Source organism: Phalaenopsis equestris, unplaced genomic scaffold (genome assembly GCF_001263595.1).
Source record: "Phalaenopsis equestris unplaced genomic scaffold, ASM126359v1 Scaffold000134, whole genome shotgun sequence".
NCBI lineage: Eukaryota > Viridiplantae > Streptophyta > Magnoliopsida > Asparagales > Orchidaceae > Phalaenopsis > Phalaenopsis equestris.
Window position 1 is genome coordinate 4,496,957 of NW_018164576.1, and position 18,566 is coordinate 4,515,522.

At 32.2% G+C, this 18,566-nt stretch overlaps 1 protein-coding gene across 1 annotated transcript; it reads right to left on the minus strand.

The window, feature by feature from the left end:
• Nucleotides 1-1,306: 1,306 nt before the first annotated feature.
• LOC110021485 lies at nt 1,307-4,338 on the minus strand. The gene is given in 5 exon segments (XM_020719993.1): nt 1,307-2,033; nt 2,129-2,255; nt 2,331-2,425; nt 3,801-4,148; nt 4,291-4,338. Coding segments are annotated over 4 exon segments (804 nt in total). The 5' UTR covers nt 3,981-4,148; nt 4,291-4,338; the 3' UTR covers nt 1,307-1,631.
• Between the last annotated feature and the right edge of the window lie 14,228 nt (nt 4,339-18,566).

Consider the following 18,566-nt stretch of genomic DNA (forward strand, 5'->3'; position numbering starts at 1 on the left):
AATAAAAATGGCTTTAAACATTTCTCAAAATCATGCGTTCTATCTTTTAATTAAATAACACTTTCTTTAAGTTATTTTCTAAAATCTTGTGTAAAATCTTTGAATAATGTGTTATAAAACTCCATTGGAAGGCAAATTAACTTGATATGATCCTAAGTTTCAATTCTAAGATGTTTAGCAATCCTTCACAGTTACTTCTGGATCCCTAGGTGCTCACTCAGCAAGCATCTCTTAAACGTCCTTTTAGATAGGATTCTTCCAAGTGAATTTAATCATAAGCTAATGTAGAATTCATAAGTAGAAACCATACCCCCTTAATTTTTTTTAACAATAATTTCATTCAAGATTTATTATTATGATTATTGATGTACCTGAAAAATATTAGTCCATAATAAGCACAAAGGTGGAGGTATCAAAATCTTCTTTTGAATTGTCACATCATCTCCTCACAAATAATTGATGTGACCATAAATTTGAATGTGTACTTATACGAACACTATAGCATTTACTCTTCAAAATTTTCTTTGCTAATTTGATCTTTGCGATAAAGAGATTCCAAGCTACGGCCACAAAGGATGTTAGATAACCTCCTCTTTAAAGCAAAAAAGTTCAAAAATAAATGGAAACCAAAAAAAAAATATTTAAATTAACATTAATTACCAAGCCCACTCATATAGTGCCACGTGGAGCAAATTACTCCTTGGTAAACGTCACTGTCTCATAAGTTTATATAATGTCCTCGATGTCAATAAATTGGGTACACAGCATTTCCCAATGGATATTGAAATAATTGAATCTGTTATTGAAGATTAGCTCGATTCAATTATTGAAACTCCAATGGCTATATGAATGGTTGAACCAAAAGCTGCATCTCAGTCATGCACTGATGGCACCCACCCAGGTGTTACTGGACATGCAGCAGCTTCTCTCCAATACCTACTGTGCATAGAGAGAGAGAGAGAGAGAGAGAGAGAGAGAGGAGTTATAAGAGAGAGAAACAAGTGAGAGAAAGTGAGCTCAGTCTCAAGTCACTGTGGGACTGAAACAGACTGCTCTGGTAGCCAATATTAGTAAAACATTAAACATCAAAACCCTAAAATATTTCTACTTTCACATACCCCTCCAAGAAGACCTATGTACGCCAGTCGAGGCAGCACTGGTCAAAGGCCAAGGCATTGAAGACAATAAGTATAGATGGAGACCAAAGTACACTTTTTATAACTCACTCTCTCACATACCTCATATTTTTTTAAAAAAAAAGCCATACTGAACAAATAATATTAAAAAAAGCACATACGATCGCGTTGAAATCTACATAAATATTATATTATATATTCATATTCATGATGTAGAAGTATTTAATATTCCATCACCTAAATACAAAATTGGCAGCCACTGCAGCCTCAAATATGACCTGCTGTGCCCACCTAGAAGGTGATGGAAATTACCCATTCCCCCCAAACAACAAAATACCATTACATTTATGCCCTAAATACCCCCCATAACTGAGCTAGCAGGCGCATTCTTGGCAATACAATCTACAGTAATTTGATACCACAAAACAAATCAACATGCAAACACTAGTACCTAAACTAACTTCATTAACCTAAGACTCCCTTCCATTAACGATTTTAAGAAAGCGGAGACCTATGAGGAGCACCCTTCCTACGGTTACTCAGAGACAGCACTATTCCTGGAAAGAAACTCCGGCCACTGCCACCACCGCCGCCGCCGCCGCCGCCGCCACCACCACTTCCAACACCTCCGCTCTTCTTTCTCTTCACCGCATCACTCCTACCAACAGCACCTCTCGCACCATCAATAGCACTTGATCCCCCACTGCTCCCTTTGTACTGCAGCGGATCTTCCAAGATGGAATTCGGCGTAATCTGGCCGCCGCCGGCACCGTCATCTTCAAGCAAATCGGAGCCATCCATCCTCAGGCTCTCAAAATGGGTGAAAGCAAAGTCGGATTCATCGAATCGGAACAGTATGCTTGATAAATCAGCCCCCTGCATCACCACATGCTCAACCTGTAACAAATATGCAAATGTTATTCCCGGACAAAACCCTGTTCATAAAATACTAAAACTAAAATATAACATCTCTGAGATCAAAAAAATTTTACCTTGCAGGTGAGGCAGCAGTAGTGAAAAGGCTCTTGGAGAATTCTGTCACAGCTGAGGCAAATATTACCAGAACCCTTGAACGGCCTCGATTGAGGCCTTGGCTTTAAAAAGATTACCTTTGCACTAGGGCAAATAAAAAAAAAAAAAAAAGTTAATTCTAATAATTTTGAACAATTAGGATATTATGGGAATAAACTAAATTTATAAGTAAATTAATATACCTGAACGAAGGAGCAGTCGATGAGCTTCTCAAGATCATCCAATCTCACTACATCATTGTACACATAACGCCTCACCTATAATTAATTAATTTAAGAATAAAATAGAATTAAACTAATTATCATCATTATTTATTTTAACTAGAGATTATAAACCAATAATAAGAATTCCGATTAATAATAGAATAAAAAGTTTCATGTCTTATTATATTAAATCATAACAATTAGATCCGTGGGATGTTAATTTAAATAAATATTGTTTCCACGTTGGCCCCGGCAAGAGAATCTAACAAGTTTTTTGGAGTGATTAGGTAAAATTGCCTCAGATTTAGTATTTATTACCACTATTTTTTGACCGGAGCATTCTTACTGAATGGGGACAAGGGTAATGGCACCAACACATTTTTACCCCTCTGACGACAGGTACAGACATCGAGGAAAGGAAATTTACTGGAGGGCAGAACGGTAATACAGTACTTTAGATAAGCTGTAAAGTTGAAATTTTATTAAACATTTTTTTGACCTCGAGAAAAGAGTGAAAACGGCGAGCCGACTTCATTTATGAATGCATAGATGCTTTGGAAAAAGCATGGAAAAAGTTTGAATGCTTTCACTATTATTGCGATGTCTTTTAAAATTATTATTATTGATTTACAAAAATATTTTCTAAAAATGGTTGATTGAAAAGTAATCAGAATTATGGGACTTACTTATATTTTAACTCTGGAAGGATGAAAGGAAAGAAATATAATAAATTAATTGAATTTCGCAATTAATTGCAATTTGACAAAAAAAAGTGATCCCGGACTAGAGACCAGAAAGCACCGGTAAGCAAAAGATGTTTCCATAAAAAGCAAAACAGGTCGGAAAACTCCTGCCACAAGAAGTGAGCATGAACATGAAAAAGGAGTGATTTTTTTGCAGAAACAATATAAGCTTTTAACAAAATTAAAAAAAAAAAATGTTTTTTTTGTGATAAAAAAATGTTCTGTAAAATTAACTTAAAAAACAGTTAAAATTTTGCAAAACAGGAGGCTTGTAACCAAACAGAAAAATGTTATATTAGAAACTTAAAATTTCAAAATTGAATGATGCATTAAAAGTAGTTCATAAGGTTTGCAAAAATAACCTCAAATCTTAAAAAAGTGAGACTAATTTAATGCAGCAAGAAAAAGAGACATGAGTGGCGCAAAGTTTTCGATCAACCAAACTCTTAAACTATGAACAATTTCAGATAATTCTAACGGTAACTAAAAGAAAACCAACCAAGAACCATTAAAAATAAAAAAAAAATAAATTAAAAAAATAGAATAAAGTAAAAAAAAATGCGCTTACCACTATTACATGAACTATTGTCCTTTGCTTAAACCCTAAAACATTGCGACTCTCAACGGAATACAGTAGAGAGAGAAAGAGGGAGAAGGGAACGTGTAAAAGTGACCAAGAAACAGACCTGAAGGAGGGGATGGGAAGGGTGAGAGGGTGCGCAGTGAGGGCAGATGCTGGTGCAGCAGTCGAGGCAGAATATGTTCTTCTCGTTCTTCTTCATGCTCTCGTGGGTCCCGCACCCAACGAAGAAGCTCTCCTCCACCAGTCCCCCGAGCCAACCCGGCAAGCTCCCTTCTCTGCCCATGATCTCTCCTTCCTCTTCTTCCTCACCTAAACTTTCTCTTTCTATCTCTAACAACCTCTCTCTCTCTCCAGTCTTTTTTTTTCTCTCTCTACTTTCTTCAGAGCTTTCAATGGCCTGGCCTATCCGCCGAAGGAGAAGGAAGGGTGGAGCCTTAACGAACCACAACTCCTACATATATATAGAGGCCCGCAGGGAAATATGCGTATACGAGCACTATGGGCGTACATATGTAAATACAAAATTTTTGAAATATAAAAAAATTTATAAATAAATAGTACTATTATTGTTTTATTTTTCTTGTTTTATTAACTCATTCTCTTTTTTGGCAGGGGATTTGGTGGTGCGTAGTTTATGGCGGGAACACAGTCCCACTACTATTCGTGCCTTTTCCCCTCTGCTCTGTAGAGAAAAAGCAGAACAAAAAAAATTAAAAAAAAAAAGAAAAATAATTAAAACAGCAACCGAAATTTAGGGGAAGTAGGAAAGTTATTTTGTTTTCTGTATCAATTTTATCTATTCTTTTTATTTAATTTCATTTATTTATTTATTTTCTTTTTGGTTAATGGTCTCTTTGTTTGTTTCTATGCTTCTCCCACTCCGCCCTTTACTGACTCTGTACACTGTTGCCTCAAGCTTTTTTGGTTCTTGTTTTATGTGGTTCTCTTTTTTCTTTTTATATTAAACTGATTTTTTTTAAAAGAAAATTTGTTTTAATTATTGTGATTTAAATATAGGCCTTGCGGTTTATGTCATTTATTATTTTAAAGAAAATTCTAATGGATAAGAAGGTGGATGTCTGACTATGTGAAATGTATTGAGGAGATGTATTGTACATCAGCTGCGCGCGTGCTTTCGTTTTGTCTTTGCATTCTTATAAATTACAATCTACAAAATCTCTAACATATATATTTAATAAATGAATCTTTTTTATTATTTGTGACATTTGTTTTTTACTTTTATATCATAAAATCTTTCGTATCAGATCAAAGCTATCACTCATTTAATTTTTCTAAGTGAAATACACCTTCTCATTCATAGATAAAAGTATGCATGTTAGATATGTAATATGAAAGAATTGAGTGGAATGCATGTAAATCTTTATTATTATTTTCATTATTGAATATTTATTATTAGTATTTGTACATTAAAATGATTTTTATCTGTGTTTAGCACATAATAACATTATATATATATATTATGAGGTTTTTTTCATTAATGGGCTTTCTGGGCTTCGAAGGCCTATATCCATAGATTGTGTTATTTTCAAGCTATGCTGCCAGAAGAGTCGAGTTAAATCCACTCTCAAAGTAATAGGTTTAACTAAGGATGAATCCTCCATTGGAAGACCATGATTATCTTCAGGTAAATGTGTCAATTCTTATTTATGGAGCCTTTTGACAAAAGCATCATGATCTTTTCACTAAGATATCATGGAGAGGTGTGGTAATGTACAAAATATAATTTTATATTTATTTTTTGTCATATGGAGAGTGAGAAGCATGAGCTCCATCAATGCTCCATCATCTTTTTCCATACATGCCTCCTAAAAACAGGGTCTTTGCTCAATTGTATAAACTCACAAAGAATACATGACACTATACCCTAAAACTATACCCTAAAATGATTCAACAATATATATATATATATATATTTAAGAATTGAAAGCTTTCAAAATCAAATTAGGACCATCTATAACACATTTATAGTCAAATTGTGCATCTCGAAGAGGTAAGTCCAACAACAAGATCAAGATTACTTAACTCATACATCATTAATACTCAAATACTCAAAAAACATCATGTAATTAAGGGGATTACCCTGGTCAGTCTAGTGGAGTGATCTTTATTCAAGCTTATTTACAAAGAATGACACACTTGAAATGTATAAATAGATATATATAATATTTGTGTGTGTTTGTGCCCTCACACACACATAAATTAGCCTTATTGGGCCTAAGACTGCATCTTTACCGGCCTGATTATCAAAAAGATTTGATTGTCACCGAAGTGATCTACCAATGCGACTCATCGATGTGTTAGTTGTTTTACATGATGCCAAGTTGACATGTCTGATTGACTTAAGGAATTGGCTCGTGGAACTAGTCTACTTATTACATATGACAAATTAACCAATCAAACTCACTGACTTAACTCGATTCATTGGTGATCCTCAAAACTGTCATAATGCAAAAGTCAAGACCGACATTAAGAATGGACATATACACCATCCTCATTTATGAGCTACCTAACATACAATTTATGTTATTTTCATAGAGAAATCGCAGACAGATTATGAATTGTATTAAAATGTTTTCTTGAACATATATGATTGTGGGGGAGTATCAACTCTTTCTTCCTTTCTTTCAGGTTATCATGTGCCCTGGCTCTCACAAAACTTTTCCTTCCCCCCTCTTCTCATTATAACATCTTCTCCACTTTGCTGAAGAAGGATAAAAAACATAACAGATAAATCAATCCTGAAGAAGACATCCATCATTTTCCTCCATGCTCTATTTGAGCTAATTATATGTTGGTTCTAAAGGAGCTTGAGCTGATATATTGACCCGTAATCTAATTAAAATTTATCAATGGCCTAAAATTCCACCAAATTTCAAGAAAAGTTTACCATCCGGAGAAGTTGGATAACCAATACATTTCATCAGTGCATAACAAACATTTATTGAAGCCAAGTGTCTATCAAGATACAATTCTAGATGTTGCCATAGATTATATAATAGTAATATGTAAAGTTCTATTATTATCTATTATTTTAGAAGCTTAATTATTATGGCAAGTGTTCCAAAAGATTTTTAATAAATATGTTTTCTCAAATCTTATTCAAATCTTCCTTTTCTGTATAATCTTAAATGATTTATCGGGCCTCAACTTTCACCAAAACTTCAGTCTGCCCAAAAAAAAAAATGTTTTTCTTAATTCTTATTTTGCAGGTATCATTGCTATATACTTTGTTTTATCAAATCATTGGTGTATTATTGGTGAAGAAATGATACCTGAAATTAGCTACATGAATTTATGAAACTTGATTCCTTCGTTTGAAATGACATATAATCCTAACACACAGCAATAACTGATCTCTTTCTGGATATGGAAATCACATAATTGCTACAGACATTGATTCCATTGTTTGAACATTCTTGAGAAAAGAAAAGAGTGAAAGTTCAGCTAACAAAGATAGATTTCACCAACGGACTCACCTCCCTTCCTCTTATTCTTTCTCTCTTCCTTTTTTTAAAAAAAAATTTCTTTTCACATTGTGAATGGGAACAAAAGACAGCAAAATAATGAAATCCGTATCATATAATATCCTAAGAAGCATTATTATTTGAGCAGTGCTGAAGTTTGAAGGAAGAGGACAAAATTCATATAAGAGATCAATTCCATAAAGAATCATTTTATGGCCATTTTTATATTATGTTTAAATTTGTGCATACATCACCAATAAATCTACCTTTAAAAAATGTATAAATCCGTATACAAAATGAGTAACATTTTCATTGATTTTTTTTTTTTCTTACATATACCTTTCTATAAAGAATAATTAATTATCATATGGAGATTTATTTTGTCTTAAGATAAAATAGCATAAGAGTTCTTCACAATGATTTTCATATGTGGTTGTTCAAATACTGAATTCCAGTCCAATTATGTGTGCATATTTGCGTAAAGAGTAATGCTGCTAGCTGAAATTATCATGACAAGTATATAATTGACATGTGAATCATGTAGAGAATAAATATGGGATACAAAAATTCTCCAGCATGGATTTCAATATCTTGTATTTATTTTATAGTAGTGTAACTAAGATGTTGTCTGGATATACTCTGATTGACAACTTGAGCTCCCTTGTCACATCACATCAAATGTAATTCTAGCTTGTTACTATATATATATATATATCTCATCAGTTTTATCATATTTATATGTATAAGCTGCATGCCAATGGGAGATGGGCTATTCAATAGCAAGGCCTTGTCAGGTTACATGTATCAAGCAGGAAAAATATTACATCATGACACCTAACGTAACCCTAAAGCTACGTTCGGATTGAAATATTTTGCCGTATTACATGAATATTTCATCTGCATTATTTGCAAAAATAATGTGTTACTCGAGTATTATATGATGCTATTCGATTATTCTACGGTGTTATTGAAATATTTCTCTGTGTTACTTGATTTGAGGTGTTATTTGACATATTCTCCGTTTTATTTCAATTTCCACTATGTTATTGAAATAACACAACCCCAAATCAAGTAATGCGGGAGAATATTCTAATAGCACTTTAGTCCCAAATCAAATAACGCGATGGAATAATCACATAACACATCATTTTTACTAATAACGCAGATAGAATATTCTTGTAACACAACCGGATATTCCAATCCGAACGTAGCTCTATGTTAGGAGTCATGATATAATATTTTTCCATACCAAGCACCAAATATGTGCTAAAATGATGAAATAAAATGGTTCTGCAACATAATGGCTTAAATACGACTTTGTGTAAGAAATTAGTTTACAACGGGCAAATGACAAAAGTAGTACAATTTTGAAGCATAGTATTGTCATGATTTGGTGTTTGTTGAATGTGACTCAGCGTTGCCTTAATTCTGGTAGTTCTAAGCAATTTCTCGCCAAATGGTACATCAGTTTTCAAGTGATCCTAAATTTAGACCTTCAGAGAGAGAGAGAGAGAAAGAGAGAGAGAGTGTGTGTGTAACTATAGGATTGAAACATTAGATTAGCCCTCCATAGATAATCACATAGGCAAAATAATTCAAAAAAGAATTCTCCTCTTTTGATGATAAATACGTATTTATTGTGGTTTCTTAAACTATAGAAATTTGATTGCATGTTAATAGTGAAAGAATATTATGATAGTATCAGAGAGATAGATCAAATTAAAAGAGAAGAATGAGGTTGGAAGGGCTGCATCCCAATGATTAATTATGTAAATTGATCTTATAAAGATTCTACTCAACTCTTGCGAAAGAATAAGTTAAGTTACAGTGCTGAAGTGAGCTATAAGGACAATTTAGAGAAAAATTTAAGGAAATCTTAGAGACCCTCATTGAAATGCTTTGATGTAACATAATTTTGGTTAGAAATTTAATATTATATGTCTGTGCACTGGACTAACGACCCTCTATTTGTAGAAGCTAATTTAGGTCCAAGTTGAAGAATTGTTTATTTAGTTTGATTATACCAAGATTATAATTTAAACTTGCTATAGTTTCTCCTATAACAAATAAGATCATGTTTATAAGTGCCCGCTAATAATTGAGAATTTCATGTGTTCTAAATTGATGGCAAGTATAGGTGGTTTTTTATGAAGAACTCTTGATCAACTAACCAACATTCACGAATAAAAATACTATTTTCTTAAGGAAAATGGTCTTACGGGTTCAATAACTCAATGTTGAGGGGAACTTAGAAAAATTCAATTATAGGTGGTTGAAGACTTTAGGCTTCAGAAATTTTTTGTTACCGATATATCTAACCGATTCTTCATTAGTAACATTTAAAACCAAAACCAAGCTCCCATAATAACATAATTAACCTGACACATGCTCCTATCTCAAATTTTAACCTATTTATAAGATGCTGAAATTAAAGTGAGATATGATATCTACTAACATAAAACATAAGAAAATTTTAATTAGGATTATAATTTAATGTAGGGATCTTTACATACTTACCATCTAATTCTTATGTATTAATATGTTGACCATCCAAATTTAAATTTTAAATTTGCATTTAAAAGTTGAAGTATATATAAGAGTTAGGTGGTAGATATACAAATCTCACTTTAATGTATTCTTATCAAAAGAAGAGACACATATAATTTTGACCATATAAAAATAAGTATGTAACTAAAATAATGTAATGAACCCTTAAATTTGAGTATTTTCAATTAAATAAAAAATTATTATTATTTCTAATTTCTAATCATTAGAGAAGATTCAATTTGGATAAAGATCTCTTAGAGCTTTAAATATAGTATCCCATGCGAGTTAAGAACCGAATCCCATTAAATGTAACTTTTCTGAATGGAGACTATAATTGGCAAGCGGCTACGTCGACTTTGTATGGTCTGGTCAAAGTTTCCTTCCCCCAACCAGATGTGAAATTGAACCGTTGGTCTCATCAAATCACATGACGGGAGACGAGACAGTGATAACCTAAAAAAATTGCTCTTTATTTTCACATTTTTGAATTTCGTCCCACTTTCCTATTTTCCACATATATTAGATTATTTAAGAAAAAAACCACTAAAAGGAAGATTTACAAAAATACCACTCAATTGATTTGATTTAAAAGATTTTGATGCTAAAATTATAAAATGTTAAATTGTTATTGTAAAAGCCGTTAAAATTTATTAAAAATTATTCTAACTTTTTGACTGGGCAATCGCGAGGGCAAAATTGTCAGAGAATTCGGCTTTTTGGACTTGGATTTGAAGATTCGTCTACAGTGACACGATATGCCAATTTTAATTGAAAATTTTAACGCCATTTGAAATTTCAGTTTACTTTTAAACTTTGAAATTTTAAATTTACATCAAATTTGATTGATGTGTCATTGATTAGGTATATTAAACTTTGTTTGGTAATAATATGCTATATTAATTTGATAAAAATTAATATAAACATATCTCCCCTGCTTTAATAGGGTCTTATATGATATTATTGTCTTTTATCGTGCTTTTTCGTAATCAGAACGGATATTAGCACATTTCTATATCTATAGTTGATAGGGCACATTTTTGCATACCTAAGCTTTCCGACAAGCAGGTTTTTAAGTTGGTCTACTTCGTTGATTCGGTCGGTCAGCCAACGCGAGACGGGCGACTAACCTGAGGTGGCGGTAGGCTAAGGTGGTCAGTTGGCAAAGGTGGCAGACTGACTGATGTGGCAAGTTCTGGATGATATGAAAGAGCTTCTAGACTTGATTATTCTTGCCTTGGTGATCGGTTGGCCTTAGATCATTGGCTCAGAGTGACATTCAAATGGTTTTTGGGTGTAATCTTTTGTTTGGCTTTGGTCCTATTGGCCTTCACTACCATAGGATCTCATCAATTTCTGCGCATACAATTTTTGGACATGCATAAATGCCCCCCAAGTCTCTTACTTCTTGGAAATGAAGTTGCAATAAAAATGGAAGACATTTTAAATATAAAACATGCAATGATAATAAAGCACCAGTTATATGTCTTTGGATCATTAATTTTGTTGAACGTTGACCAGTTACTAAAAGCAAGAGGAGAGTCTTTTGTTAGTTTGTCCCTAAAGAGAGTCTTTTATTTGCTTGTACCGGATAAGAGTCTTTTATTTGCTCATCTTGAAGAAGAGTTTTCGCTTACTCATTTTGAAGGAGAGTTTTATTTTCTCATTCCAAAGGTGAGTCTTTTAGTTGCTAATCCTAGATGAGAGTCTTTGAAACGTTAAATCCAGATTTTTCATATGAGACATGCCCAAGAATTGAAGAGGTAGGAACCTGGAGGGAGACGTGAAGAGAAAAAAAAAAGAAAACAAAGAAAACATATATAATTGCCTCATAAGAGAAAACTGGGGTATTCCTGGATTCTGTGACCCATTTTATTGATTGTAACTAAAGAGTTACAAAAGAGAAGGGGAGATAGATCTCCTTATAGAATATGAATGTAGATAAAATAGTCAAAAGTCTCTATTTACATGCAATGTACCCCTATTTATAGAAGATAAGAGTCATAAAACACAAAAATTACATGTCCCCCTCTACTTTAATAGGTGGTTATAAGACATTATTTTCTTTTTTCATGCTTTTTCATCATCATAACAGATATTTGCACCCATCTGTACACATAACTAATATTGGCACATTTCTGAATCCATAGCAGATAGTGATACATTTTCACATATTAAGCTTTCTGACTAGCTTATCAAAGGCCTTGATCATGATATACCAAGTGTTAATATATGATAAAATGATGTATTTATTCATCGGTTTTCTTGTATACCTATTTTTACAACACCTGAAATCCTTCAAATAAGGATGTCTACATCTAGAGTATTCTGTATTTTCACTATAGCATATATAATGTTTAAAGCTTCTCCTTTTAAATCTCTCTCACTCTCTCTCTCCATCTCTTTCCACTTGCATCATTCTCTATTACTCTGTCTTAAAATTTTTTGGTATATCCCAACAATAAAATTGGATCAAACAACTTATTTCCAGATTCATAAAAACTTCTCTGGAAGTTTAAAAATTTTAAAAAATTACATCCGTTTTATTTTGTAATTTAACAATAAAAAGACGAAGGGAGAAGGGGGTCACACCGGATAGAACCGAGTCACTAAATATCATTTTAGGAGGAATACATCTCAATCTTAGCTCGTAATTGTCTCAATTTTTGCTTTCTCGTTATCGTTGTCAATTAAACTCGAGTCCATGCCATTTTTAGTTATCTAGCACATGTTGGAAGAAAAGGAAACCTTTATGGGCAGCTCAAATTTAACACCATCTATAATCATGAAGATTCTTGAGTAGTCGCACCATTATAACATTCAAAATTAATCATATCACAAAAAAATATTATTGATATTAAATTTTACAAAAACCAAACACGCTATTTATAACATAATTAAAATGATACAAATGTAAAAATTGAATTTTATATGTCAGATATATATGTAAATACATAAAATTGGGTGGCATGTATTCAAATTTTGCAAGAAAAAAAAAACTAACTCAGAATTTAACACCAAAAGAATGCAATGATAAACTTCTCATAATAAGATTCATCAACAAAGTCACTCATTCCAAAAATAGCCCAACATGGCAAGCAAAAAAGACAAAGTTCACAGAAGATTGAAGCTTCAGCCACATTAATTCTTCAAGCACACACAACAACAACTAAACTTAACAGAAAAAAATGATTAGCTAGCTAGCAATCCTTATAGCAAATGCAGTGCACTTCGAACATGACATTTTCACACCTCCCATTCTCGAAGCCCTTTTTAACAACACAAAAATCATTGCAATCTGTGTCCCCACCCGTCAAGCACCATCCAAAATCTTTTTTACCACCACAATGCACCACCGATTCCACTCCCGGCACCAGCTTGCCTGCATTTTCATACACATTCATATCCGTGCATGCAAACAACAACAAAGAAAAAGATTGAGTGAAAAAAGCTTACAAGAAGAAGAGAGGAAAAAAATGAGGAAAGCACACCAAAGAAATGCTTTCTTCAGCTTCATGCCGCCTCCTGTTACTCATTCTAACATTGGATCATAGGGTTTATATATATATGGAAAGATAGCTTTGTCATTTGGAATTAACTCCATTTGTAGGGTTTCAATGAAGAAGAAGAGTGCCGGCAATCATATAGGTTTGAATTTTCTTTTAGAAACAGTTCTATGCTTTAACAATTGTTCATTTTATTTTAATATTATTATGTAATTAAAAAATAATTAGCATATGTATCAAGAGTTCGAGCACTACTGTTTAATGTGAGAGAAAATGTCAAATAATTGAATTATCATTTCGTTTGTATTTACAGATGTAACAGCTAAACCTGAATTTTTGCATGCATATCATCTATTTATGCGTGGAAAGGTGTATTTTACAATTTTAAAATTTAAAATAATAATATGATATGAAATATTTAGGTGATAATTGTAGATATGTAAATATATACGAAATGGGTGATATGTATGTAAATGCATATAAAATTAAATAAAAATTCAAGTTGGCAATCACTAATGCGAAGATTAGACAATAAATTAATCAATTTGACAGAGACACGGCTTTTCCACTTCTTTATTTTAAGATTCGTCTACGGTGATACGATATGCCAATTTTTAATTGTAAATTTCAATCGTCTACTTTAAGCTGGCGTTTGATTTGATGTTCGCTGAAATATATCATTAATTAGCTATATGAAACTTTTTTTATGATTAATCAGCTATATTAATTTGATAAAAATAAATAAATAAAATTATATTTTACAGGCGTTCTTCAAAAAATCATTAAGTTACAAAAGATTTGGACCATTAAAATTATAATTGAATTTAGCAATTCCTTCTCTTGCTTTTCCTTCTCTAGTGATCTCTTTCTATAGAATTTAGCAATTCCTTCTCAACCTTCTCCTCAAAACTCTCGCCTTTTTAGGCCTTTTCTCTTAGACTTTCCATACATTCTCATGATTCGCGGTGTTAAATCTATTTTTGTGGCTCACATCTATTTTAATAACTTATCAGATTTATTTTAATATCTTATATCGTGTATATATATATAATCTTAAATTGTCTTTTATGAGATTCTCAAATTAAAAGTTCCGGGTGTGAAGTCTCGGGTGCAAACGTATGTTAAAATCCCTATTATTTGTAATATAATATATGGCCATTATCTATATAATATTTATAACATTTTATGCAAGATAATATATAATAATTTATAAGAAAAATATATGAATTGTGAGCGTCAAGATTTCTGAGTTTTAGAGAACAAAACAAGTTTAAAATGGTGGAAAATGATATAGCGAAACATAAGCATCAGTATTTAAAATTAAAGAATCACAAAATTTCAAAGGATTTGATCTGCTAATCTTCGCAGCTACGTTGTTTGCAGTAAGTTGAAAAAGAAATCTTTCATAATGATTCAATTTGCAAATCAAAATAGTTTAAGAGCTGTTGAAACTAGTTGTTGAGTGACTAGGTAATGAAATATGTTCATATGTTATAACATGATTAGTTGTTTATAAAAATATAGAACCCGGACTTACGTTTTACCGATTAAGCAAGTACTTGCAATCCTAAGAAATAAATATAATTTTTTGATATTTTGAGTATTTTTAAAAATAAATATATTTCTTTTTAAAATAAAAAATAAAAGTATTCAAAAATATTAATAAACGAAGATATTTTAAAAAAATATAATAAGAAAAAAATGATCTCGAATAATGTAAAAACTCATAAGAAATGGAAGCAATCCTAAGAAAGAAAGCCCTTGCACAAAGGAAAAAACTAGTCATGTAAGATAAGCTAAGTGAAAGCAGAGACAGTACTGCATAGTGCGGCATGGCTTGTTGAAGTTTTTGATTTTGTAGATAGGATATAGCATGTATAAACCTTCATTATATAATCTTTTCACAGTGAATAATTGGAACAAATAATTATTTTTATGTAATGAAAACTAGTAAAAATGGGATATCATCATCATTTTCGTTAAAATTTCTAAAGCTAAGTGATTTTTTTTTTTTTGGTTAAAAGTATTCTGTTCATCACTTAAATTCATGCAAGTATGACATCAAGAAATACAAAATTGGTGCTCCAAACACTTATCAAAGATATTGCCAATTTTGACTACAAATTAATAAATAATATTGAATTGTCCTTAATCACCTAGAGTAGAGGAAAATGTCTAATTAGTCTCGAAAACTTTCGATGCTAATTGGGCCCTTTTCTGATGCAAATTAGGATTAGCGTAAAAAAAATTCTAACGTTCAAATGGAGGTCGCTAAATCATATTGCGCTGGCATTTGCATCGGATTTTAATTTACATCCATTTCTGATGCAAATTAGGATTAGCGTAAAAAAAATTTTAACGTTCAAATGGAGGTCGCTAAATCATATTGCGTTGGCATTTGCATCGGATTTTAATTTACATCCGCATTTAAGTCATAAAATTCCGACACTATAGATTTACGTTAGAAAAATGGGTGGCAAAAAAATAACCACGCTTTTGCGTCGAACATGACCGACGCAAATTAGCGTTGACTATGGTTGACGCTAATTAGTGTTGGTAACGTTTGACACAAGTGCATCGAATTTGTGTCGTTCTTATCGAATGGATTATTACAATACTTAACATCAGAATATTCCAATGCTAGTTCGATACAAACGTGCAACAAAATAAAATACATCAAAACGATTGAATTTCCACATAACTGCCTAGAAAAAAAACAAACACCAAACAAGACATTTATATATTATCAAAATTGATAAAATAAAGCTCAACATATCTAAATAACTATACCAAATTAAATCAAGGATACATCGATCAAAGTGTTCAATGTTCACAACTACAAAAACTAAAAGTACGATTACATATAAATGATAAAAATATATAATTTGTCCATCTATAGTGGGAATATCATCAAACACATACTGAAAATCCTAATCTTCCTCCTCCTCATCATCATGCTCCTCCTTATCCTCATCTTCCTTGAAATCGTTTGCTACTTGCTTCAACGATAAAAGCTCTCAGTTATACATGCAACACTATTTGCAACCATCTGTTGATCTTCACGCACATGTCAAAACTCTTCATTCATCATCATGACCGGCCTGATAAGCTCTTCATGCAGAGCCTGTATAGAGCTAGGGCCACTCACAGCTACACGTGAACGTTCAGCCTCAAACGACATCCCGCTTGCACCGAGGCCGTACACTCTCCCCTTTTTCTTTCCCGTCGTCTGCATCCATAACTCAAAATCATACTGACTAACACTCCTTTTCGCGGACAATGAGGCTTCGCTAGCCAACTCCTTCTGTCAACTCACTCAAGCAAGAAAGTGCAGCAATTAATCAAAGTATATGTACCATTTTTTAGTCTATTTCATTTGATAATCTTGATGTTGAAGAACTTAAAATTTCTTCATCAATCTTATCATCATTTTCATCCATATTTAGAGTGACTTTTTCATGAAGCCTCATGGTATCCTCTAGAGGTAACTTCTCATCGATTGAATTAGCCTGAATATGAAAATTAAGCATAACTAGCTCTCGGTGAATATGTTTGATAACATTTTGCATCTCAACAATTTTTCGAGATCTATTTTTTAACACAAAACCTAATCAAGTTTATCCCTTGCTCGACCAAATATCGAAAATAATAAACATGACTAGCGTGATGTGCCACTATAAATGAGTCATACTTTACATATATTCTCTTCATTTTAATTTCAATAATATCAAATGGGTCGAGGGCCCGCACACTTATTTCTTGATTTGGAACATGATCAAATCACTCACAAATTAACATGTAGATAAGACGTCCAACAAAGCCTGAATATTGCAACTAAACTAAGCAGAGGAGATGAATTTCCCTGGGCAGAGGCGCAAGTGAGGAGAAGGGGGAGTGTGAGAGGAGTTAGCTAGGGCTAGTGTAGCGAATCGGGGGAGGTGTTAGGACGAAGACGCGGAAGAGGAGTAGTGCAGAGAAAGAAAATACTACACAGTTTCATAATAAGCCAACTGATGAAATGCAGACCGCACATTTAATGAAATTATTCCAATAAACTGCCGCAACACGATTTTCAAGCAGGAATTTTTAGCGTTTTGAAAACGCCCCACAACAAACAAACTTCCCAAAATGCACCCTTACGTGCTTATCACTCAATTTCTACGTATTTTCATATCTAAATCCTAAAGTTCAATTTTCACATATATGTCTTCATAACTGCATAAAATGTGAATTTCATTTTTGTTTTAATTTAAAATGGTGGCCTTTTTTATGTAATATAAAAATTTTAGGTGGCATAAATATAAATGTAAACAACAACAACAACAACAACAACAACAACAACAATAATAATAATAATAATAATAATAATAATAATAATAATAATAATAATAAATATTACTATTACTTTTACTATTGTTATTATTATTTAAAAAAATATATATGTCACCGTTTTCTTTTACATTGATGGTGAATTTGGGAATATGATGAAAATCCATCAAACGGCGTTCATCGAATTAATCAAATCAATTCCAAGTACTACATAATTTGAGCAAATTCCTCATGTTTCTGATAATATATGATTTCGAACAGATTTTTGACTTAAAATATCTTAAATATTTTGCACATCTAACCTCTTATGTCTAATATCAAATTATATAAAAAACTCAATCTTCAACACCACATAAAATACAACACATAATATCTATTTTCTAAGAAAAATACACACATTTTGAAGAGATTATGAAAATAATGGTATATAAACAAACGAACTGTTAAGCAGATAAATAAATAAAAATTATGTGATATCTATGCTAAATCCCTTATATTTATAGATATATATATATCAATATGTATGTATGTTTGTATGTATATACAACTTCCGCCTTCAAGCCACTGTTGGAATTATGAATTCTGTGACAAGTGTTGCAGCCTTACTAGATCTAAATATTTGATATTGGACTAAAGCCCAGGAAGATATGGCCCAGTAAGTTCAAGCAAGCCCATGTGTCCATCCTTGTCCCTTCACGTCTGCGTGATTTTAAAAGGTTTGGTAATGTTTATTGATTCTTCTTTAATTTATTATTTCAAACAACCAATTCAGAAAGCATTTTAAAATGCCAGCAGAAATTTTAATTGAATTCATGTTAGGTGCTCCAGTATGAGTGCATGTTAGATTTCAAGTAGTTCATGGATTCATACCACCAATGTGAAGAGTTCAGATGAACAAGAACTCAAGATCAAAAGGCAGGAAGAAAGAGTAACTCATACAAAATTTTATTTAAGCATTGCTAGGTTACTCCATGTAATTTAAAATTAATAACCTTTTTTTTTTTT